This window comes from Rutilus rutilus (genome assembly GCF_951802725.1).
Source record: "Rutilus rutilus genome assembly, chromosome: 13".
In the NCBI taxonomy this organism is placed as follows: domain Eukaryota; kingdom Metazoa; phylum Chordata; class Actinopteri; order Cypriniformes; family Leuciscidae; genus Rutilus; species Rutilus rutilus.
This window is the reverse complement of record NC_140218.1, coordinates 8,254,624-8,279,141: the sequence shown is the minus strand read 5'-3', so window position 1 is coordinate 8,279,141 and position 24,518 is coordinate 8,254,624. Positions and strand designations below refer to the sequence as shown.

The 24,518-nt window shown below is 47.6% G+C and overlaps 1 protein-coding gene across 2 annotated transcripts in view; it reads right to left on the bottom strand.

Moving 5' to 3' along the window:
* The window catches only part of LOC311302677 (interferon-induced very large GTPase 1-like), a 68,126-nt gene that overhangs the window by 16,264 nt on the left and 27,344 nt on the right, over positions 1–24,518 (bottom strand). For both annotated transcript variants that reach the window (XM_084428689.1, XM_084428690.1), the window contains exon 3: positions 7,171–7,833. In XM_084428689.1, coding sequence (XP_084284815.1) covers positions 7,171–7,833 — 663 coding nt within the window. The remainder of the gene's footprint in view (positions 1–7,170; positions 7,834–24,518) is intronic.

Below are 24,518 nucleotides of genomic sequence, written 5' to 3'. Positions count from 1 at the left end.
CTTCACATTTTCTTCAGGAAATGTACATTCTAGGTTTGTAGATAAGGTTTCTCAATGGTTCAAATGCCCTGCCGATGTTGAGCCGTGTTTTTTCACACGAAGTTCATCCGATTCACGTCTGGCCTTACGAGCTTCAGCAGAAAAAACTTTTTTTTTATTTTTTTTTTATCAATATGTGAAGTTTGTGTGGAGTCTGTGTTGTGCTGGGAGCAGGTCGTTTCTTAGTGTAATCAGACATGTCATAAGTTGCAGTGTCGTCGCTGTTGAGTGCAAAGTCAGTAGGCTAGACCATCCATCCATCCATCTTCTACCGCTTATCCGGGGCCGGGTCGCGGGGGCAGCAGTCTAAGCAGGGATGCCCAGACTTCCCTCTCCCTAGACACTTCCTCCAGCTCTTCCGGGGGGACACCGAGGCGTTCCCAGGCCAGCCGGGAGACATAGTCTCTCCAGCGTGTCCTAGGTCTTCCCCGGGGTCTCCTCCCGGTGGGACATGCCCGGAACACCTTCCCGGGAAGGCGTCCAGGAGGCATCCGGAAAAGATGCCCGAGCCACCTCAACTGACCCCTCTCGATGCGGAGGAGCAGCGGCTCTACTCTGAGCTCCTCCCGAGTGACCGAGCTTCTCACCCTATCTCTAAGGGATCGCCCAGCCACCCTGCGGAGAAAGCTCATTTCGGCCGCTTGTATCCGGGATCTTGTCCTTTCGGTCATGACCCACAGCTCATGACCATAGGTGAGAGTAGGAACGTAGATTGACTGGTAAATCGAGAGCTTCGCCTTGCGGCTCAGCTCCTTCTTCACCACGACAGACCGGTACAGGGACCGCATTACTGCAGAAGCTGCACCGATCCGCCTGTCAATCTCCCGTTCCATCCTTCCCTCACTCGTGAACAAGACCCCAAGATACTTAAACTCCTCTACTTGAGGCAGGAGCTCTCCACCAACCTGAAGCGGGCAAACCACCCTTTTCCGACTGAGAACCATGGCCTCGGACTTGGAGGTGCTGATTTTCATCCCAGCCGCTTCACACTCGGCTGCAAACCGTCCCAGTGCATGCTGGAGATCCTGGTTTGATGAGGCCAGCACGACAACAACATCTGCAAAGAGCAGAGATGAAATTGTGTGGTCCCCAAACCTGACCCCCTCCGGCCCCTGGCTGCGCCTAGAAATTCTGTCCATAAAAATTATGAACAGAACCGGCGACAAAGGGCAGCCCTGCCGGAGTCCAACACGCACCGGGAACAAGTCTGACTTACTGCTAGCAATACGAACCAAGCTCCTGCTCCGGTCGTACAGGCTCCTGCCCTGATAGTCCTTAGCAAAGGGCCCCGGACCCCATACTCCCGGAGCACCCTCCACAGGCCGCCGCGAGGGACACAGTCGAATGCCTTCTCCAAATCCACAAAGCACATGTGGATTGGTTGGGCAAACTCCCATGAGCCCTCCAGCACCCTGTAGAGGGTATAGAGCTGGTCCAGTGTTCCTCCTGAATCCGAGGTTCTACTATCGGCCGGATTCTCCTCTCCAGTACTAGTCGAGTCCCAAAATAGATAAATAGCCCTGGATAAGATGCAGTAGGCATTTTTGAGGAAAAGTACTTCAAGTGTTGTTTCTATATGATTTTTAGGTGCTGAATCCATTTCTGCCATATAACAAGTTGTAAACATCACTGTTTTGGCATAAACAATAAAAACAAAATGGCTGCCAAAAAAAAAAAAAGAAGGTTTTAATGCATTTATTGCAGTTTAAACATTATAACTAAACTATGCATTCTCAGAATATTTAAACATGTAAACTATGAAAAAACATTAACATGAAAGGGACAGTTTTTAATGGCTGCTGGAATTATGACAAGGTACCATGGTACACTGGAAAGCATATATCAGTGGAAATATGCAATTATGCCCAGCCCGAAGGGGGGAACTTGGAATACACATGACCCCAGGGGGCTGCATATTGAGAATCACTGGGGTGTCCAGCCGCAGGTGGAATATTTCAAACCCAGGGGTGGCAAGGTGGCTTGCCGAGGGAAAGACACATGCTCAGAGAGGCTTACAGTGGACTACACACGTGGGGGTTGCCCAGAGGCCGTGTTAGGTGTCGCCCAGCCTGCAGCTCTACAGATGTCTGTTAGTGAGGCGCCATGCGCTAGAGCCCAAGAGGATGCAACACTCCGGGTGGAGTGGGCCGTCACACCAAGGGGGCATGGTCGACCTTGCTGCTGGTAAGCCAAAGCAATGGCGTCCACTATCCAGTGAGACAAGCTTTGCTTGGAGAGAGCCTTTCCCTTCAGCTTCCCACCATGACAGACAAAGAGCTGGTCTGAAGTCCTGAAACACTGCGTTCTGTCTACATAAGCCTGGAGGGTGCGTACTGGACAGAGCAGTGCCAAGGCTGGGTCTGCCTCCTCCGAGGGCAGCGCTTGCAGGTTCACCACCTGGTCTCAAAAGGGTGTGGTGGGAACCTTGGGCACATATCCAGGCCGGGGTCTCAGGATCACGTAAGAGTTAGCTGGTCCAAATTCCAGGCACGCTTCGTCAACCGAAAATGCCTGCAGGTTCCCTACCCTCTTGATGGAGGCCAATGCAACCAGGAGCACTGTCTTCATTGACAGGAACTTAAGCTCCACTGATTGCAGAGGCTCAAAGGGAGCACTCTGCAGCGCAGTTAAAACCACTGAGAGGTCCCAAGAGGGAACGAGAGGAGGGCGAGGAGGATTCAGTCTCCTCGCTCCTCTCCGGAAACTGATGATCAGGTAGTGCTTTCCAATGGACTTACCATCAACTGCATCATGATGTGTGGCAATGGCAGCACCATACACTTTCAGGGTGGAGGGACACAGCCTTTGCTCCAACCCTTCTTGCAGGAAGGAAAGCACGACACTGATCGGGCCTTTCGTGGGTTCTTGAAGTTTATAAGAACACCAGTTGACGAAGAGGTACTAGTTCTTGGAACCAGGTGCGGTTGTGCCAATACGGGGGCAACCAAAATTACCTGCTCCTCGTCCTCCCTGATCTTGCGAAAAGTCTGCGCAAGAAGGCTCACTGTGGGAAACGCATACTTGCAGAGGCCCCGCGGCCAGTGCATCCGTGCCGAGCGTGCCCTCGGTCAGAGAATAAAACAGGTCGCAGTGGGACAAGTCGTGGGAGGCAAACAGATCTACCTGTGCGTCCCCGAACTGATCCCAAATCAGCTGAACCGACTGGGGATGGAGTCTCCATTCTCCAGCGAGAGGCCGAAACCGAGACAGATCGGCTGCACGGTTCAGGTCTCCCGGGATATAAATGGCTCGAAGCGACCTCAGATGCTTCTGACTCCATATGAGGAGGTGGCGGGCGAGTTGCGACATACGACGGGAGCGCAGACCACCTTGTCGGTTGATGTACGCTACTGTGGCGGTATTGTCTGATCGGACTAATACGTGCTGACCCCCGAGCAACGCACAGAAGCGGTGCAGGGCGAGACGCACAGCCTGCAACTCGAGGCAATTGACATGCCAAAGGCGCTGGGGTCTTGTCCAGGAGCCCGCGGCAGCATGTCCATTGCACATGGCGCCCCAACCCATTGTGGAGGCATCTGTTGATATAACAACATGCCAGGAAACTCGTTCTATGGGCACTCCAGCCCATAGAAAACTGAGGTTCGTCCACGGGGTGAAGGTCTGATGGCAGGTCGAAGTCACTGGGACTCGGAGCGTGCCGTGTTGCCATGCCCACCTCGGGACTTGATCGCGAAGTGGTCTCATATGAAGCAAACCGAGCGACGTTACTGCGGCTGCGGATGCCATATGCCCCAGGAGCCTCTGAAATAGTTTCAGTGGAACCGCACTCTTGCCCTCGAACTGACAAAGGCAAGTTAGCAGTGACTGCGCACGCTCGCTCGTAAGCTGCGCGCATGGTGACCGAGTCGATTTCCATACCGAGAAAAGAGATCCTCTGCATGGAGCAGAGTTTGCTCTTCTCCCAGTTGACCCGAAGGCCCAGACAAGCTAGGTGCCGGAGCACTAGGTCCCTGTGTTCGCAAACCTTGTCTCAAGAGTGAGCTAGGATCAGCCAGTCGTCGAGAGGAACAAGGGCTGCCTCGACAACCTTCGGGAAGACGCGAGGAGACAGGGCTAGCCCGAAAGGGAGAACCGCGTACTGGTATGCCTGCCCCTCGAATTATATATATATATATATATATATATATATATATATATATATATATATATGTCTGTCTCTATGTAAGTGAAAAACTGGAAAGGTTTTATGGTGATATATATAACTTAAAAATTTTACCCTATCCACCTGTAGTGTTTCGGCTGTGAATAATGCACCTATTGTTTCAATAACAATTACAAGAAAATGGGACCCTTATTTCAATGTTATACGGTGGATCCTTATTCAGGAGACATTGAACTTTCTAAAAATGTGGTATAACAACTTTTCCTCAAAAATGCCTACAGGGTTACACAATCTTGAAGATTCGGACCTGACTATACCCTGGCATAGACTTTCCCAGGGAGGCTGAGAAGTGTGATCCCCCTATAGTTGGAGCACACCCTCCAATCCCCCTTCTTGAAAAGAGGGACCACCACCCCGGTCTGCCAGTCCAAAGGTACTGTCCCCGACCGCCACGCGATGTTGCAGAGGCGTGTCAGCCAAGACAGCCCCACAACATCCAGAGACTTGAGGTACTCAGGGCGGATCTCATCCACCCCCGGTGCCTTGCCACCGAGGAGTTTCTTGACTACCTCGGTGACTTCAGCTTGAGTGATGGACGAGTCCGCCTCCGAGCCCTCAGCCTCTGCTTCCTCAATGGAAGACGTGACGGCGGGATTGAGGAGATCCTCGAAGTATTCCTTCCACCGTCCGGTGATATCCCCAGTCGAGGTCAACAGCTGCCCACCTCCACTGTAAACAGCGTTGGTAGGGCACTGCTTCCCCCTCCTGAGGCGCTGGACGGTTTGCCAGAATCTCTTCGAGGCCGACCGATAGTCCTTCTCCATGGCCTCACCGAACTCCTCCCAGGCCCGAGTTTTTGCCTCCACAACCACCCGGGCTGCAGTCCGCTTGGCCCGTCGGTACCCATCAGCTGCCTCAGGAGTCCCACAAGCCAGCCAGGCCTGATAGGACTCCTTCTTCAGCTTGACGGCATCCCTTACTTCCGGTGTCCACCACCGGGTTCGGGGATTGCCGCCTCGACAGGCACCGGAGACCTTACGGCCATGGAGAACATGGTCCACTCGGACTCAATATCTCCAGACTCCCTCGGGATCTGGTCGAAGCTCTGCCGGAGGTGGGAGTTGAAGATCTCTCTGACAGGAGATTCGGCCAAACGTTCCCAACAGACCCTCACAATACGTTTGGCTCTGCCGAGTCTGTCCAGCTTCCTCCCCCGCCATCGGATCCAACTCACCACCAGGTGGTGATCAGTTGACAGCTCCGCCCCTCTCTTCACCCGAGTGTCCAAGACATACGGCCGGAGGTCAGATGAAACGACCACAAAGTCGATCATCGACCTCCGGCCTAGGGTGTCCTGGTGCCATGTGCACTGATGGACACCCTTATGCTTGAACATGGTGTTCGTTATGGACAAGCTGTAACTAGCACAGAAGTCCAATAACAGAACACCACTCGGGTTCAGATCAGGGGGGCCGTTCCTCCCAATCACGCCCCTCCAGGTGTCACTGTCGCTGCCCACGTGGGCGTTGAAGTCCCCCAGTAGAACGACGGAGTCCCCAGTCGGAGCACTTTCCAGCACCCTTCCCAGAGACTCCAAGAAGGCCGGGTACTCTGCACTGCCGTTCGGCCCGTAAGCACAAACAACAGTGAGAGACCTATTCCCGACCCGAAGGCGTAGGGAAGCGACCCTCTCGTTCACCGGGGTGAACTCCAACACATGGCGGCTGAGCTGGGGGGCTATAAGCAAACCCACACCAGCCCGCCGCCTCTCACCATGGGCAACTCCAGAGTGGTGAATAGTCCATCCTCTCTCGAGGAGTGTGGTTCCAGAGCCCAAGCCGTGCATAGAGGTGATCCCAACTATCTCTAGTCGGAATCTCTGAACCTCACGCACAACCTCAGGCTCCTTCCCCGCCAGAGAGGTGACATTCCATGTCCCTAGAGCTAGATTCCACGTCCAGGGATCGGGTTGTCTAGGCCCCCGCCTTCGACTGCCACCCAATCCACTTAGTACCGGCCCCTTACGGTCCCTCCTGTAGGTGGTGGGTCCACGGGAGGGTGGGTCCACGGGAGGGTGGCCCCACGTCGCTCCTTCGGGCTGAGCCCGGCCGGACCCCATGGGGGGAGGCCCGACCACCAGGCGCTCGCATACGAGCCCCAACCCCGGGCCTGGCTCCAGGGTGGGGCCCCGGCTGCGCCATACCGGGCGACGTCACGGTCCTCATTTTTTTTGTCATCATAAGGGTTTTTGAACCGCTCTTAGTCTGACCCGTCGCCTAGGACCTGTTTGCCTTGGGAGACCCTATCAGGGGCATATAGCCCCAGACAACATAGCTCCTAGGTTCATTCGGGTACTCAAACCCCTCCACCACGGTAAGGTGGCAGTTCAACTCATCAGCTCATTAACCCATGTGATAATGAGCTGATGAGTTGAATCAGGTGTGTTTGATTCGGGAGACAAAGAAAACGTGCAGTGTTGGGGTGCCTTCAGGACAGGTTTGGGAACCACTGGGCTAGACGAGGCAAGAGTCTCGGGAGCGCGCGTGCAGGTCAAGTCACTGGATTTCGCGGTAAATCCGACCCGGCATCTTCACATAAAAATAAGAATACTTGCTTTCCGAGGTGATAGCAAAACCCGCAAAGTGGATCATTTTAATGTGAGATTACAACCCCTTCACACACAGGCAATAAAAAAAATTATTCATTTTAGTAGAAAAGTTACATACAGCACCTTTAAAGTTATTTTTTCAGGTTTTTTTTGTTTTGTTTTGTTTTTAAATTCTCCCCAAATGGAGAATTTATGCTGTCAAATATTTTTTATTTTTTTTAAAGGGTATCTGTAAGTTTACTGTATAAGTTTGCTGTAGACATTATAAAATTATAGAAGTGTTTTTGTATTATCATTTATCATTATACATTTTTTTTCTATTTTCTCAATGTATTCTTTCTCTTGAAGGAAGTGATGTGTATGCGAGGGTTAAACTAACTTTCTTGCCAACAAAACTTACACAAGGTATTCTTCTGGAGTTTTCCATCATCTTCATGATCAAGATCTCCCTCTTCTTCTGCTGTGACTGAAACTCCAGATCTGCTCTGCTCTTCATCCTCTGATGCTTCTTCTCCTGCTTCCTCATACAAGTCACAGATAAGAAATTGAACCTCTTCTTCCTTGAGTATCTTCTCTACTCTTTCGAGAATCTCAGAGTGCAATCCTGATTTTAGTTCATTGAACTGAAGATGTCCACCTCCGCACTCTTTTATGAATTGATGAATAGAGTTGTGTATCTCTTCCTCATTGGTCAGCACTATAGTGTGTTTAAAAGCCTCCTCACTGAATTGATTCAGCACATATTTCACTATGTTTCTATCATTCTCACTGAAGTCGTTCTGCTGCAGGACAAGTATGATCACATGAGGTCCAGGAGCAGACAGATTCACACACTCTTTCACTCCCTGTGTGATCTGAGAGTTTGACAGATTTGGATGCAGCAGTTGAGGAGCGTTGATGACTCTGACGTCTCTGTCCTTCAGTTTTCCTCTGTGTTTCTCAATGTGCAGCTCTACATCAGCAGGCGCTTCACTCTCAAACGCTGCTCTTCCTAAGATGAAGTTTCCCGCTCTGCTGTTTTCTGTTACATTCTTCCCCAGCAGAACAATCCTCAAATCACTCACTGGAACAGATAACACACAAATAACAGTTATACTCGTCCAAGTGAGTCAGGGATGGACTGGGAGTAAAAAACGGCCCTGGATTTGCCCCCAAATACTGTAGGCCCCACCACAACTACAAACAGCCACTACTATCTCACAATATTATAGCAGTCAATGTATCGCATTTATGGCAAATAACATCACAAAACCAATGGTGATTGAAATCAATTTATTATTGTATGAACTAAAATACTTGAAATCTACACAAAAGAGCAGAATGCAAAAATGTATAATATGACATATAATGATAAACATAAACTTAGAATCTATAGAAACAACAGAACTATTCTACAATTTGAATATTCATGCGTCTGTGTGAATGGGTGTGAATTTGGATATTGGCTGGGTTAGCCTACATGCCATGATCAGAATAATATAGTTTTAGCCATAGGCGTAATTCTATGGGGGGACAGGGGGACACGTCCCCCCCCAATATTCAAAGAAGGACAATTTGTCCCCCCCAATATTTGATCATACTGTATGATTATGCGGGCAATATCGATGTGATAGCAAATACGTCTTTCTTTCCAGCTCCGAAAATATAAAATCCTGGACGGTCCATTTCCCAAATCCATTCGACTGGAACACTATACATTAACAAAACCTATTTCTCCTGAAATCCATGTCATGTTTTCCCTATACCTTTAGTAGCTCGTGCACCGTCAGTGAGTTAGGAAAAACCAAACAGAAGAAGAGTTAGGAGCGCGAAATCTGACAGACATTTGGCACATCTATGAATGGTAAATATCCTGTATTTGGCTGATATAATCCCTTAGATAACAATCAGGTGAATTTCACTAGAATTTCGAATTGTAGAATTTGTGAATTTCGACTGTAATAGGCTATACAGCTTGTATGAATGGGAGGGACTATTGACAAGCTAGCCGACAGCAGGGGTGTGCGATATGACGATTTCGTGGACGATTAAAATGTCTCCACGATCTGCTTTTGAAGAAATATCGTAGAATCGTGCATTGTACTGTAGCCTATCTGTTCTGGCGCCTCTGTCCCAACATACTGAACAACGCGACGTATTCACATAAAATGTTAACGCAGCGGAACGGGACACTGCAGTTCACAAAAGTTCATAATTTGCATGTGCTTTAATGCCTTGTCGGTTAAACATTTAATTCGCGTGCTGATGCGCTGTTCTAACGTGTGCGTTTCTCAGCGCGTACATGTGAAGCTCACATGCACTAAAAGCCTGTCTACCCACGCCTGGATACTGGACTTAGTTATCTTTCGTATCTGTCGTTATTCGTTATCTGTCCTAAACAAAGTCGGTTATGTCTAAAGTGAAAGCAAACTTGAGAAAATTGAGAGAACAAATGCGTGTATATTAGACGCGTCGCGCGCAACTCTAACCCCTCATTTACACTGCAAACGTCTGCGGCGCATTACGGCTGCGACACGGCTACCGGAGCTGATCGCGCCCATTCTAGTCAATGCTTGTGTTTACACCGGCTCTCCGCGCCGCTTCGCTAAATATAGGCGCCTAGTCTATTTTTGACGGACGCACGTCCAAGTCGCACCGGAAATACAAAATAAAAATAAAAAAACCATTGTCGAATTCAAAATAAACACCCTGTGCAAACTCCAAAACGTATTACACACCAATATCCTTGGTAGAAACCATAGACTGTACGGTAGAAACCCAAAAATCAAGAAAAACCACATCGGACAGGAAAATCACGTGGTCTCGCGCATCCAGTCGCTCCGCTTCTGAAATGCTCCTGGTGTGAGTTGGCACCGCGTGGAGGACGGAATAAAACCTTGTCGCAGACGTAATGCACCGCAGATGTGTGCAGTGTAAATGAGGGGTTATGGTCCCAGATAGCAATTACATTTGGCCCGGATCCGTTTTAAGCCCCTTGCCTCCGTTTCTAGAGACGTTTTCTGATTGTGAACCAGATCCGTGCCAGATAGAGGTTTCAGCTTAAACATTCTAACTGCCATCAGTTCAGTATTTATATCATTTTACAGATCTGGCCCAGATCACTTTTCCCATAGGTAACCGAAAGACATTAGCTGTGTCTGACATTGATTTGGTCCAGATCTGCAATATGAATCTGAGCCGATACTGTTTTCACATAGGCTACACTGGTGTGGCCCGAATCTGTGATACATATCTGAGCCGACTGCATTTAAAAAAGGGCTAAAAACTGCTCTGGCCCATATCTGCAAAACGGATTTGAGCCAACACTGTTTTGACAGAGACTACCTGATGTGGACCACATCCGAAATACTTTTCTCAAACTGTGTGATGAACTCCGTGGAATAAACATTTTCAAAACAACATGGTTACCTGTCTGCATTTTTTTTTCTATCTAGAGCATGAGATAAATGCATTGTCATTAAGCTGAGCAATATTATCAGTGTTCAAAAACTATACAGCAACATTTTGTGATGCTATAAGGTCCGTTACAGCACACACTGTAAAAAAAAAAGTGTAATTTTACAGGTAATTGTCTGTATTTGTTTACAGATTTTTACCGTTTTGTCATTATTACAGCAAATATCTGTAAAATAAAAGGCTTTAATTTAAAGCTCCACTGTTAAATTTGCAGGTAATTGCTTGTATTTTGGTTCTCTTACGAGAGGTCTCTCGTACTGCGTAAGATTATCTTACGCTAGGGGAAAATCCTTTTTCCGCGAGATATTGAAGCCAAAAATTATCCTTAATTTTGAAATAATGCAAAACGCGTTGCAGCAGCATGCAGACATAGGCGAGACAGCTCGCGCGCCTATTGGCTGGTCTGCGGCAACTGCAGCAGCCTATCGAGCGAGGCCTGGCGTGACGCCAGACCCAATGAGGGTGCTTCGCGCCCGCTGCGTCACGTCCCGCCGAAACGGGCGTGGTCTAGGCCTATAAATATCGCTCGCAGGCAGCTATTATCTGATTTTTCATCCTTCAAGCGAAGCACATGCATCGCTGGAGCTGGAGAGAAGCCGCGCCGTCGAGAGAGAGCATCTTCAGCGGGACGAGTCACTGAAGTCGCTGGCCGCGCCGCCTTCCTTGCCTTCCTGCTGCGCTTTCCGGCGCTTATATCCTTTTCATTCTCTGTGTTATTTGTGTGTGTGTGTGTTGCTAACGCGACACACATTCTAAAAGAGCAGCGTCTTTTTAAAGATGCCTTCCTGCGGCTCGTGCAGAGCCACACTCAGCGATGGGGACCGCCATGTTATCTGCGTTTCTTGCCTGGGTGAGGATCATGCAGCTCTCGCGCTCGCTGACGGCGGCTGCCCTCACTGCGAGCTACTGCCCATGGCGACTCTGCGGACTCGCCTGGCCTCTTTCGCCGAGACTGCTCCCCCGCTCATCGCGGCATCGCGCCGTAAAAAGCGCCGTGCCCAGCGGGTCCCGGAACCTTCCCCCAGCCGCCAAAGCTCGCCGGTTCGCCCGCCTGCTTCACCGGCTTAGTCAGCCTCTCTTCCCGATGGACAGCGGCCGCCGTCCGCCGCCGCTTCCGTTGATATCGCTGATGAGGAAGCCCTGCTGGGAGAGGAGGATTCCTGCTCTATCCTGGCGTCAGGCAGTGAGGATTGGGCGAGCTCTGAGGACCTCGCGCCCCCTGCCCGCACTACGTCAGGCAAGAGAGCGTCCATTGAGATGGAACTCATGCGAGTACTCGCACAGGCCGCGGCGAGCCTCGGCCTCGAGTGGTCTTCGCCCGAGCAACCCGCTCGCAACCGGCTGGATGGCTGTTTTCTGCCTGGGGATCGTGCTTCGCCTGCGTCCAGACCAGCGCCCTTTCTTCCTGAGTTGCACGAAGAAGTCGCTAAATCCTGGAACGCTCCCCATTCAGCTAGAATGCGTCCTTCTGTTTCGCTGGCATTCTCTGCAGTTGACGATGCCAAAAACAGAGGATATCATTCGCTGCCGCCGGTTGAAGAGGCGATTGCGGCCCACTTATGCCCGCCCTCCGCTGGACGGCGCGCTAACCTGGCCCTACCCTCTAAAGCTTGCCGCACAACGTCAAGTCTGCTCCGCTGCGCTTTCTCCGCCGCCGGGCAGGCTGCATCAGCGCTGCACACCATGGCCACACTTCAGATCTTCCAGGCCGATCTCCTCCGAAAACTGGACGAGAAGGGACCTGAAGCGATCTGTGTGCCGGACTTAAGGAGCGCCACGGACCTCGCTCTCCATGCCACTAAGTCCGCGGCTCAGGCTATTGGGCATACGATGGCTTCTCTCACTGTTACTGAGAGACACCTCTGGCTGACGCTCTCGGACATGGCCGATTCAGAGCGCACCGCCTTCCTCGACGCCCCGCTTTCTCCCGCCGGTCTCTTCGGATCCTCCGTGAAGGACTTCGCTGAGAGATTCGCTGAGGTACAGAAAGCATCTCAGGCTATGAAGCACTTCCTGCCGAAGCGCTCCAGTTCTGCTGCAGGCCGTGCGAAACCGTCTGCACAGAGCTCTCAGCCCCAGCCGCCGCCCACTGCCGCTGCTCCGCAGTGCCGCCAGGCCCGAAGCGCGAGACCGCGCTCCCGCTCATCCGGGCGCCGCCCCACCATGCGCGGCCCGCGGCCCAGGATTGTGGTAAAGCCCGAGGCCCCGAAGTCGTCCTAGCACGCCTAGGGAAACGACGGTGTTCAAGTCCCGCTGCGGCCGGACTTACACCAAAGCTATTCACTCGTCCAGTTCCAGAAAATGTGACTGTTCCAGTGTTTTATGCAGTCAACAAGCCGGTTCTGTCGCCCGCTTGCCTGCACACAAAAGCTGTTTTTACGGCTACCCAGATAAATCCCCAAGAGAGCGTATTTTCTGGTGTCCCGGCCGCGGCCGATGGTGTTTTATGTGTAGAAAACATGCGCACTGTCCAGTGCCCATCACTACACATAAGCACAGCCTGTCACACAGGTCTCGCACACATAAAATCGACTCAGATCGATTGCGCTTCAAACATTGTAAATGTGCCCACTACCCAGTGCCCACATACACCACGTTGTGCATGTCTCAGGCATTCGCTTCACTCAAGCGAAAAATGTTTTCAGTGTAATGAATGTGCCCGCCGTCCCGCGCCCACATCTACACACAGACATGACAGTTCCTATGGGACTCGCCCAGCCCTCCCCCTCTCGGTTGACCACCGAAGAGGAGTCGAGCGCGGGCAATCTGCCCGCTGTTATCAGCGCGCCCCCTCCCTCAAATGTCACGAGCGCGACAACTATGTTGCAGTGCACCGAAGCATCTCTATCGCAGAGCGAACGGAGCGAGCTTCGTCTTCAACCCCTAGCTATTCATGCGGATGCATGGGCAAAGCTGCCCGGGGTTTCGAAGTGGGTGCTAGACATTATAGAAAGAGGCTATTCGCTGCAGTTTCGCCGGCGCCCTCGCCGTTATACGGCGCGCGTCGAGACCACGGTAAAAACAGAAGTAGCACATTTACTTCGAGCCGAAGTGACGAAACTATTGAGCAAAGGGGCCATAGAGCCTCTCTCTCAAGTTCAGAGCGAAGGAGGGCTATACAGCAGATACTTCCTGGTACCCAAAAAAGACGGGGGTCTCAGACCCATACTTGATCTAAGGCAACTGAACAAAGTGCTTGTGAAGCGACAGTTCCGGATGCTCACGACCAGCGAAATCCTCGCGCACATTCGCCGAGGAGACTGGTTCGTGTCAATAGATCTGAAGGACGCGTATTTTCAGATACAAATAGCGTCACGTCACAGGCGATTTTTGAGATTCGCCTTCGAGGGCCAGGCATATCAGTACACAGTCCTGCCGTTCGGTTTGTCCCTGGCACCCCGTACATTTACGAAGTGCATGGACGTGGCGCTCGCACCCCTCAGAATGAAGGGCTTGCGAGTACTGAACTATTTGGACGATTGGCTGATTCTAGCGCAATCTCGCTCAGTGCTCGTAGAGCACACGACCATTTTACTCGATCACCTCGAGAAATTAGGTCTCAAAGTCAAATGGGGCGAAGAGCTCTCTGTCTCCCAGTCAGAAGATATCTTTCCTGGGCACAGAGCTGAACTCGCTGTCTATGATAGCGCGTCTATCACCACAGCGCGCGGTGAACGCTCAGCGCGCAGCGAGCTCTTTCCGCTGCGGCGCTTCTGTCCCGCTCAAGAAATTTCAGAAGATGCTGGGTCTCATGGCCTCAACATCCTCAGTGCTCCAGCTGGGCTTGCTCCGCATGCGCCTACTGCAGTTCTGGCTGAAAGCGCGAGTCCCACGCCAAGCGTGGAAGTCCGGTTCGCTTCATCTCAAGGTCAATCAGAGGTGCGTTGTGGCTCTGAAACCTTGGAAAGTGGACGGCTGGTACCGATCAGGTGTAAACCTGGGGACTCCCTCGAGGGTGAGGGTGGTGTCTACGGACGCATCCACCTCGGGATGGGGAGCGCTGCTCGAGGGCAGACCGTTCTTTGGCCAGTGGTCAGAACGCGAGAAGCTCCTGCACATAAACTGCCTCGAAATGTTGGCAGTGGACAACGCGTTAACACGTTTTTGTCCCCAAATAAAGGGACACCACGTTCTGGTCCGGTCGGACAACATGTCAGTGGTGTCCTACATAAATCGCCAGGGCGGCCTCAGGTCCAGAAACCTGTACAGGCTAGTGAAACGCCTCCTGGTGTGGGCTCAGTGCAGTCTGCGCTCGCTGAGAGCAGCGCACGTGCCGGGGCTCCTGAACATAGGACCAGACAGACTGTCCAGGAACAATGTTCCGGCAGGCGAATGGTCTCTTCACCCACAGACAGTCCAGCTGCTGTGGAGGAAATTTGGCAGAGCGGAGATAGACCTATTTGTGTCTCAAGAAAACGCTCGCTGCCCGGAGTTTTTCTCCAAGAGCAGGGACGCGCTGGCACATGTGTGGCCCCGCCGCCCGCTCTACGCTTTTCCCCCTGTCTCTCTCCTGCCTCAGGTGATAGAGCGGATAAGGGAAGAAGGATGTCCAGTACTGCTCGTAGCGCCGCTCTGGAAAAACCAACCTTGGTTCCCAGCTGTGATGCAGCTAGCGAGCACTGTCCCGTGGCCAGTGCCAGTGAGGAGAGACCTCCTCTCCCAGGCTTACGGCTCGATATGGCATCCTCACCCGGAACTGTGGTCCCTTCATGTCTGGGCCATCAACGGGTACATGCTGAGCTCCCTAAGGGAGTGATAAACACGATCACACAGGCTAGAGCTCCGTCTACTAGACGCCTCTACGCATCGAAATGGTCAGTGTTTGCGGGCTGGTGCACATCCCGTGGCGTGTCACCCACAGCCTCTGGGGTGACGGAGGTGCTTTCCTTCCTGCAAGAGCTGTTGGAAAAAGGTAGAACCCCTTCCACGCTCAAAGTTTACGTGGCGGCTATAGCAGCGTTCTCTAGAACAACGCTTGGTCAGTCAATAGGAAGGAACGATTTAGTTATCCGCTTCCTCAGAGGAGCTAAAAGACTGAATCCTCCCAGACCTCCCTCAGTCCCTGTATGGGACCTTTCTACGGTTCTGGAAGCCATGAAAGGTGGCCCATTCGAGCCATTGCAGACGATTGATCTGAAACACCTGTCTTTCAAGACCGTGTTTCTGCTGGCTCTCGCTTCGGTGAAGCGCATAGGGGACTTACACGCGCTCTCAGTGAGCACGACGTGCATGGAGTTTGGGCCGAATGACTCGAGGGTTATACTCAAACCTAAGCACGGTTATGTTCCAAAATCTCTCAACACACCGTTTAGGGCGCAGGTTATTTCCCTGTCTGCCCTACCGGTCCCTGATGAGGAAAGAGACGCGAACCTCCTTTGCCCAGTCAGGGCGCTGCGAGCTTATGTGTCTCGCTCGTCTGTTTTCAGACAGACAGAGCAGCTCTTCGTTTCGTTCAGCGGGCGTTCTAAGGGACTAGCCGCGTCGAAACAGAGCCTATCCAGATGGATAGTTGATGCTATTGCGCTGGCATACGCTTCCAAGGGCGAGCAGTGCCCTTTGGGTGTCAGAGCGCACTCCACGAGAGGCATGGCCTCCTCGTGGGCTTGGTCGAGTGGGATTGCCTTGCAAAATATTTGTACGGCGGCGGGCTGGGCCTCCCCGTCTACATTTATAAGGTTCTATAACCTAGAGGTTCCCGCCCTGCAGGCCAGGCTGCTGTCGGTCTAGTTACCAGTATTATCTGTCCTGATACTATCAGCCCAGAATGCTGTGTCTGCTGAGCGCAGCTCATTGATCGACAGCGTAAAGTAATAGCACTAAATGTGTGCGGGCAGAATGTGTAAGACCCACTTTTCCATCAGTTCAGGCCGTACCCCGCCCTGTCTGTGTGATGTATTAGCGTTTAAACGACGCTGCTATGTGTGGAAGAGTACGGTTTCACCCCTCTCTCTTCCCGGACTCCCTGTGAGCTCCATGGGTGATTGTGCACTTTATGAACCCCGGGTTTTCGCCCTTGGGTCTATGGTGTCAGATCCCTGCACGCACGGCGTTTTGCATTGGGTCCCCTAGCGTAAGATAATCTTACGCAGTACGAGAGACCTCTCGTAAGAGAACGTACTCGGTTACTAACGTAACCTCGGTTCTCTCTAGAAGAGGGAACGAGTACTGCGTATCTTGCCGTGCATGCACACGCTCTGGTTGCTTCTATGATGAAAAACCAGATAATAGCTGCCTGCGAGCGATATTTATAGGCCTAGACCACGCCCGTTTCGGCGGGACGTGACGCAGCGGGCGCGAAGCACCCTCATTGGGTCTGGCGTCACGCCAGGCCTCGCTCGATAGGCTGCTGCAGTTGCCGCAGACCAGCCAATAGGCGCGCGAGCTGTCTCGCCTATGTCTGCATGCTGCTGCAACGCGTTTTGCATTATTTCAAAATTAAGGATAATTTTTGGCTTCAATATCTCGCGGAAAAAGGATTTTCCCCTAGCGTAAGATAATCTTACGCAGTACTCGTTCCCTCTTCTAGAGAGAACCGAGGTTACGTTAGTAACCGAGTACATTTTACATCAATTTTACGTTTTTTTAAAAGGAACTTGTCTGTATTTTTACAGAGTTATGTGTAATATTACAGAAATTATTAGGTAATATTTTACAGATTTTTTTCTGTGAAATTAGAAAACAAAGTAAAGAAGGTATAACTGCGGAAATCAGCATCTATTTAATATGTTTTCCTTACAGATTATTAAGCATGTGGGGGTTAAAGTGAGTTTTTTTAAGGTTAAATAATAGTATTTGTACATACAGTACCCTACATAGGCTACAGTAGGCCTGTATTGAATTATTTTTTATTTCACATTTTATTTTATACTCATTTTGATCATTATTTCATTGTCTTATTCTCCCATAATTTCATGTATATTTTATGAATATTTTTCCAAATCTCCGTTGCTGCACATTCAGAGCTTTTATGGCGTTATATATGTGCCTCAATCCTGAGCGAGTAATTGTAAGTTTTGAGCACAGAGAACTATATTTTGCAAGCACATTACATTATATTTTGAACAGAAATTAACAATCGCAAAAAAAAAATGTGTTTGAGCAAAGGAAAAAACGATTCCGTGCTCAATAAATGTATTTGCTTGTTTGCTATTATCCATATTAACGTGCAATAATAACCCCTCTCATGCAGTTTACTCAGGTGCTCTCTCACAAACTTATTCTCTGCGCTCCTGTCAAGTCCCTCTCTCTCTCTCTCTCTCTCAACCTCTTAATTCTGTGCGCGCTCAACTCTTGACACACACACACTCGCTCAACTCTTGACACACACGCTCGCTCAACGCTCAACTTACAACAGGTTACAAGTGTGCCACAAAATCAACCAATCAGAAAATTAAAGGTCAATTGTGATTGGCTGTTGGTCTCCAATCAAATCGCTAGTAGATCCAAAGCCTGTCTTGTAGAACTATCCATAGATATCCATATATATATACACTGCTCAAAAAAATTAAAGGAACACTTTGAAAACACATCAGATCTCAATGGGGGAAAATATCATGCTGGATATCTATACTAATATGGACTGGGTAATGTGTTATGAACGAAAGGATGCCACATCGTTTGATGGAAATGAAAATAATCAACCTACAGAGGATTGAATTCAAAGACACCCCGTAAATCTAAGTGAAAAAATGATGCAGCAGGCTTGTCAATTTTGCTGAAATTTCATTGCAGCAACTCAAAATGGTTCTCAGTAGTTTGTATGGCCCCCACGTGCTTGTATGCATGCCTGACAACGTCGGGACATGCTCCTACTGAGACAACGGATGGTGTCCTGGAGTATTTCCTCCCAGATCTGGACCAGCGCATCACTGAGCTCCTGGACAGTCTGAGGTGCAACCAGGTGATGTCAGATGGACCGAAACACAATGTCCCAGAGGTGTTCTATTGGATGTAGGTCAGGTGAGCGTGGTGGCCCTTCAATGGTATCATTCCTTCATCTTCGAGGAACTGCCTGCATGCTCTCGCCACATGAGGCCGGGCATTGTTGTGCACCAGGAGGAACCCAGGACCCACTGCACCAGCATAGGGTCTGACAATGGATCCAAGGATTTCATCCCGATACCTAATGGCAGTCAGGGTGCCATTGTCTAGCCTGCAGAGGTCTGTGCGTCCCTCCATGGATATGCCTCCCCAGACCATCACTGACCCACCACCAAACCGGTCATGCTGAACGATGTTACAGGCAGCATAACATTCTCCACGGCTTCTCCAGACCCTTTCCTGTCTGTCACATGCTCAGGGTGAACCTGCTCTCATTTGTGAAAACCAGAGGGCACCAGTGGCGGACCTGCCAATTCTGGTGTTCAATGGGAAATGCCAATCGAGCTCCCTGGTGCTGGGCAGTGAGCACAGGGCCCACTAGAGGCCGTCGGGCCCTCAGGCCACCCTCATGAAGTCTGTTTCTGATTGTTTGGTCAGAGACATTCACACCAGTGGCCTGCTGGAGGTCATTTTGTAGGGTTCTGGTAGTGCTCATCATGTTCCTCCTCGCACAAAGGAGCAGATACCGGTCCTGCTGATGGGTTAAGGACCTTCTACGGCCCTGTCCAGCTCTCCTAGAGTAGCTGTCTGTCTTCCTGGAATCTCCTCCATGCTCTTGAGACTGTGCTGGGAGACACAGCAAACCTTCTGGCAATGGCACGTATTGATGAGCCATCCTGAAGGAGCTGGACTGCCTGCGCAACCTCTGTAGGGTCCAGGTATCGCCTCATGCTACCAGTAGTGACACTGACCCTAGCCAAATGCAAAACTGGTGAAAAACAGTCTGAAAAGATGAGTAGGGAAAAAATGTCAGTGGCCTCCACCTGTAAAACCATTCCTGTTTTGGGGGTTGTCTCACTGTTGCCCATCTAGTGCACCTGCTGTTAATTTCATTAACACTAAAGCAGTTGAAACTGATTACCAACCCCCTCTGTTACTTAACTGACCAGATCAATATCCCAAGAGTTTAACTGACTTGATGCTATTCTCTGATTAAAAAGTGTTCCCTTTATTTTTTTGAGCAGTGTATATCCATATATCCGTATATAATCCTTTATTATATGATATCTTGGAACTATCTACAGCATCCCGGAAGCTTACTGAAAAAAAAAAAATCGAAAAAAATAACTGACTACAGCGAGACTAATGGATTAAAACACATTTTGGTAAGTAATTTTTATAATTATTATTAACTTAAAAGTGCCTTGTTAGTTTTGTGTATTATAAATTATAATACACAAAAATAATAATTAAAATAATTATTATAATGGTGGTTTTCTTTAGATCACAGACATTAGCCTAATAGTTGGAGGGCAAATTTTGTTTAATTGTTCGGAAAATGTCAGTTTTAAGAGTGAGGTGAGGCCATCCTTAAAAATATTCTTGTTTGCCGTTACCCGACCGACCCTGTCAATTTAGGGCCGACCCAATTCATTATTTTTTTCCCCTTTTAGTCCGACCGACTTGCCTGTTGTAAACTTGCGTTAAGACCGACCAATTTTTTTTTTTTTACTCTTCAAACAACTAATACAAATGCAATAAAATTATATTAATTATATTTTAGTAAGTATTGTGAATATAAATAGGCCTACATACAAACGTAGGCTATGCTCTTTCTTTTAAATAAAAACCCGTGGCATCATCTATGATTATAAGGGCTGTGTGGCTGTATGCGAAATGAAACCGAAATCGCGACACTCAGATCCACGAAAAATATGTTTTAGTGATTCTATGAATTGCACTGCGCAAACCAAAAGTAATATACCCACCGGATGAAGAGGGGTCGGCTCTCCACAGGACATAATATATTCATTTTATTTTATTTTTCGTGTTCGCATTTATGAGGAAGAAACAATGTTACGGACGTGACCGCTGAAAGCGGCACTAAAACTTTCACAGAGATCTCAAACAGGCATTTAAAACACCAAATATTAAGAATTGGCATATCGAGCAAAATAATATGATTGATCGAAAATTGTAGCCTATAGCCGCGTTTCCACCGCAGGAACTTTCCCCAGGAACTAGGAACTTTGGGCTGGTACTCGATGTGTTTACACTGCAGGAACCAGGGTCTAAATGAAGTTCCGGGTAAATATTTCCCCCTCCGATAGTCCCTGCTCACGAGGTAGTACTTTTTCAAAGTTCAGGAACTTTCAGGGGTGGGACTTGTGCGCTGCACAAGCTGATTGGTTGTGTTCACACCGCATTTTGGTTGGATGACTCCACGCAGCATTTTCTTTATTTTTAACCTCCCTTTTAAAAAGTGGCTTCATGCAGTAAAGTTGTCTGTCTGCAAATATGGAATTTAATTAAAAAAAACTGGGGGACTGGCGACGAGTTTCAGGCTTTATTATTTGGGTATTTGTGGAAGAGGAAACTTTCTGCGCGCTCGTCACAGCCATCTCACGGCCAATGTCCGCAATAGCTGATAACATACAATTTTATATCTAACGTTAGCATTACGAGCTCTGAACACGCTTTATCAGTGCTCGTCTCTTTTCTGCCACAGCTTTTAATATTAAGTCATTATGTTTACACATTGTCATCTATTGCAAGGCAAACCAACATGTTACAAATTTACTATAACAGGATTGAAATAGCGCTTTGAGGTTAGTAACAAACAACTATTTACAAGACTGTCACTATTTATGATTGATAGACGGGGTTCAGGCTTTTTTTAAGCGTATTTGCGCAAAAGGAAATTTTTGCGCGTTCGTCCCAGTCATCTCACAACATACCTTGTCTAATTTTATACGCATAAGAGCTTTCTGAACACGCTTTAGTATCAGTGCTCGTCTATTTTGTTATGTTAATTACCTCGTTAGTAAACCAATAACTGCAGCACAGTTTGAATCTCCTCCATACTTATAAATGTGGCGCTCAAAACTGATTAGTTACTGTCCGTCGCAGACTGGGAGGAGCAGTTGCGCGCAGTTTACCTTCCCGGTACTTTAGACCGCGGTGTAAACGCAGAAAGCAACCGGTCTGGGGCAAAAAAGGTTTCTGGGAAAAAAGTTCCTGGGACAAATTGTTCCGGGTAGTTTCGGTGGAAAAGCGGCTTATCTCTCCCCTCACATGCTCACCGGCAAGATGCACCGACATTAAATTTCTCTGTGGGCTAATAGGCCTATGTGTTAGCCCAGTCATTAAAAAACGATTTAGTTTCGTATTCATGTTTAAATAAAATTATATATATATATATATATTTTAAAATTTCATGTTGATTATATGAAAAGTGAAAAGCATGAATAAGATAAGATGATCCCGAAAATATCGGGAGACAAATGGAGTGGGCAGACATGATTTTGACCACTTCATTAAGTTTTTTTTTTTTTTTTTAGAAAGCCTGTCTTTAAAGTGAATTTCGTTTTGTATTAATTGTATCTTAATTTGAATCAATGTTTCATCAACCAATTTCTTGAATTTAATCAATAAGAGGCTAAATAGGCAATAGCAGGCAATATAATCAGGACACGGAGTCGCCGGCGCGTGAACTGGAGCTGCTCTCTTATGAACCGAAAGAAACACAGCGTAGGCTATAAGCTACTTGCCTCACAGACCTGAGACACATATATATACATATATATATATATATATATATATATATATATATATATATACATAGAAAGCATGAAATGTACACTTTTAAACAAAACAATTCAAAACGAAAGAAAACAGACTGTTCTCTGCTTATGTAATGAAATGTGCATTTCTCTCTGGCGCGTTCACTGCGAAGATCGAGTCATCGTCAACTTCATCTTTGACACAGAAAACACTTGTTTATTAATAAACAATTGAAATGTCTCCTTGATATGTTTGACATACTAATAATCATTAGGCTACTTTTCCCAGTTCTGACAGCTTTTAGGCGCGTTATTGGCAGCGCACCCTTAGATGTTACATGAACACGTCACCACCGCTATAATATTCAGTTCAGTTTATACAGGTTTTCTAATTGTTATTTAATATATATTTATAACTTGGCACGAAGTTCTGGAAAACTGTCAGTGAAGTCCCGATATGCATATTTGTTTAAATTCATACCGACGTAATCACCATGACCAAAATTGTACCTTTTTTTTTTTTTTACATTGAATCTCGAAAACAAATACAGCCCGACCTACCGACCTTTTTTTTGTGTGTGTGGCTGTTACCACAAACCAAAATATTTTTAAGGATGGCCTCATTGTGTGAGGTGATTGACAGCTATATGTGACAGAGGAATATTATGACACTCCTCCAGAGATTCAGCTTATAATTTATAATGCTGTTGTGTTGTTTAACTTAAAATAGTATATCTCCTACTAAAGTGGTGTGACAGTGTTGCTGTTCTGATGACATTCTGTGCTAGCATTAGAATGCTTGAAAAGGAGAAGTCAAACTAACTTTAGTCACAATAGAGATATAATATTGTAAGTTAAACAACACAACAGCATTATAATACACACAACTAACAAGGCACTTTTAAGTAAAAAAAAAAAAAAAAAAAAAAAAAAAACCTTATCAAAATGTGTTTTAATCCATTAGTCTCGCTGTAGTCAGTTATTTTTTTCGATTTTTTTTTTTTTTTTTTCAGTAAGCTTCCGGGATGCTGATAGTTACAGATATCATATAATAAAGGATTATATATGGATATATGGATATATATGGATATCTATGGATAGTTCTACAAGACGGGCTTTGGATCTACTAGCGATTTGATTGGAGACCAACAGCCAATCACAATTGACCTTTAATTTTCTGATTGGTTGATTTTGTGGCACACTTGTAACGCTGTTGTAAGTTGAGCAAGTTGAGCGAGCGTGTGTGTCAAGAGTTGAGCGAGCGTGTGTGTCAAGAGTTGAGCGCGCACAGAATTAAGAGGTTGAGAGAGAGAGAGAGGGACTTGACAGGAACACAGAGAATAAGTTTGTGAGAGAGCACCTGAGTAAACTGCGTGAGAGGGGTTATTATTGCACGTTAATATGGATAATAGCAAACAAGCAAATACATTTATTGAGCACGGAATCGTTTTTTCCTTTGCTCGAACACATTTTTTTTTTTGTGATTGTTAATTTCTGTTCAAAATATAATGTAATGTGCTTGCAAAATATAGTTCTCTGTGCTCAAAACTTACAATTACTCGCTCAGGATTGAGGCACATATATAACGCCATAGGCTTTGTGTGTGTGTGTGAGTGCGCGCGCGCGCGCGATGACGCAGATTCAAATTCGCCGCAATTACTTTTCCGCTGTTTACTCCCGCCCACAATGGTTAACGTTAGCTGGGGCCCGTTCTTCGTACGTTGCTTAAAACATCCGAGATCAAATTACACATCCAAGATGATATCATCGTGCTAATCATGATCTGGCTAATGAGGTTCTTCGAACACACTTGCCGGATATGATTAGTATCGCTGGATTGAGTTATCTGAGATAATTGCGCGTTCATGCGCTGGTTTAAAAGGGGATATGTATCGATAGTAGAAACATTGATCAGCAACGCTGCTATTGGCTGCTCAGCGTGGCCAAAGAGCGCGCTCAGTTTTTCTCCTCAGCAGAGCAAGAACTAATAGTCGAAGTTTATTCGGAATTTTAATGTTTAATCAAAACGCCAGGGAACACCTCAAAGTCTGCAAAAGCCAGGAGAGAGGGCTGGCAAAAAATAGCAGACAATTTAAATCCGTTAGAAGTGGCCATGTTAGATGTTTTTATCACTTATTAGCCTATATTTTTGTATTTTAATAATTGCATAATTACTTTGTTCATTGTAATGTCAGTCACCATACTAGAACATGGGAACAAATAAAAGTGAAGTAAACATATTCTACTTAATGGCAATTTTTAGTTATATAGTCTCTTTTATAAAAGACACTGTTAAATAAATGGTTGTCTGTTTATAAAAGCAACCAAGATAAAGGCTGAGGAAAAATAGAAAAGATCTTAGTAGCCTACACTGTAAAATAATTTATGCTGCATTAAATTAAGGCCGTATAGTCATTTCAACTGTTAAATCTTGAGTAAACTTAAACTGATAAACTTATGTTAATGTAAAAATATTTTGCCATGAGTTATTGATCAGATTTTTCCCCAGTGTAGTTCATTGTAATGACATTGTGTTTTCCTCTTTTGTGCACTTTTACATTATACACCAACACTTGTATTTGTTCCCAAGAAAGTGGTGGCAGAAATATGTGCAGTAAGTGGACATTTTCTAACTTTCCAAAGGAAAGAAAGTATAAGACTTTGTAATGTCCATTTGTTTCCATTGCAC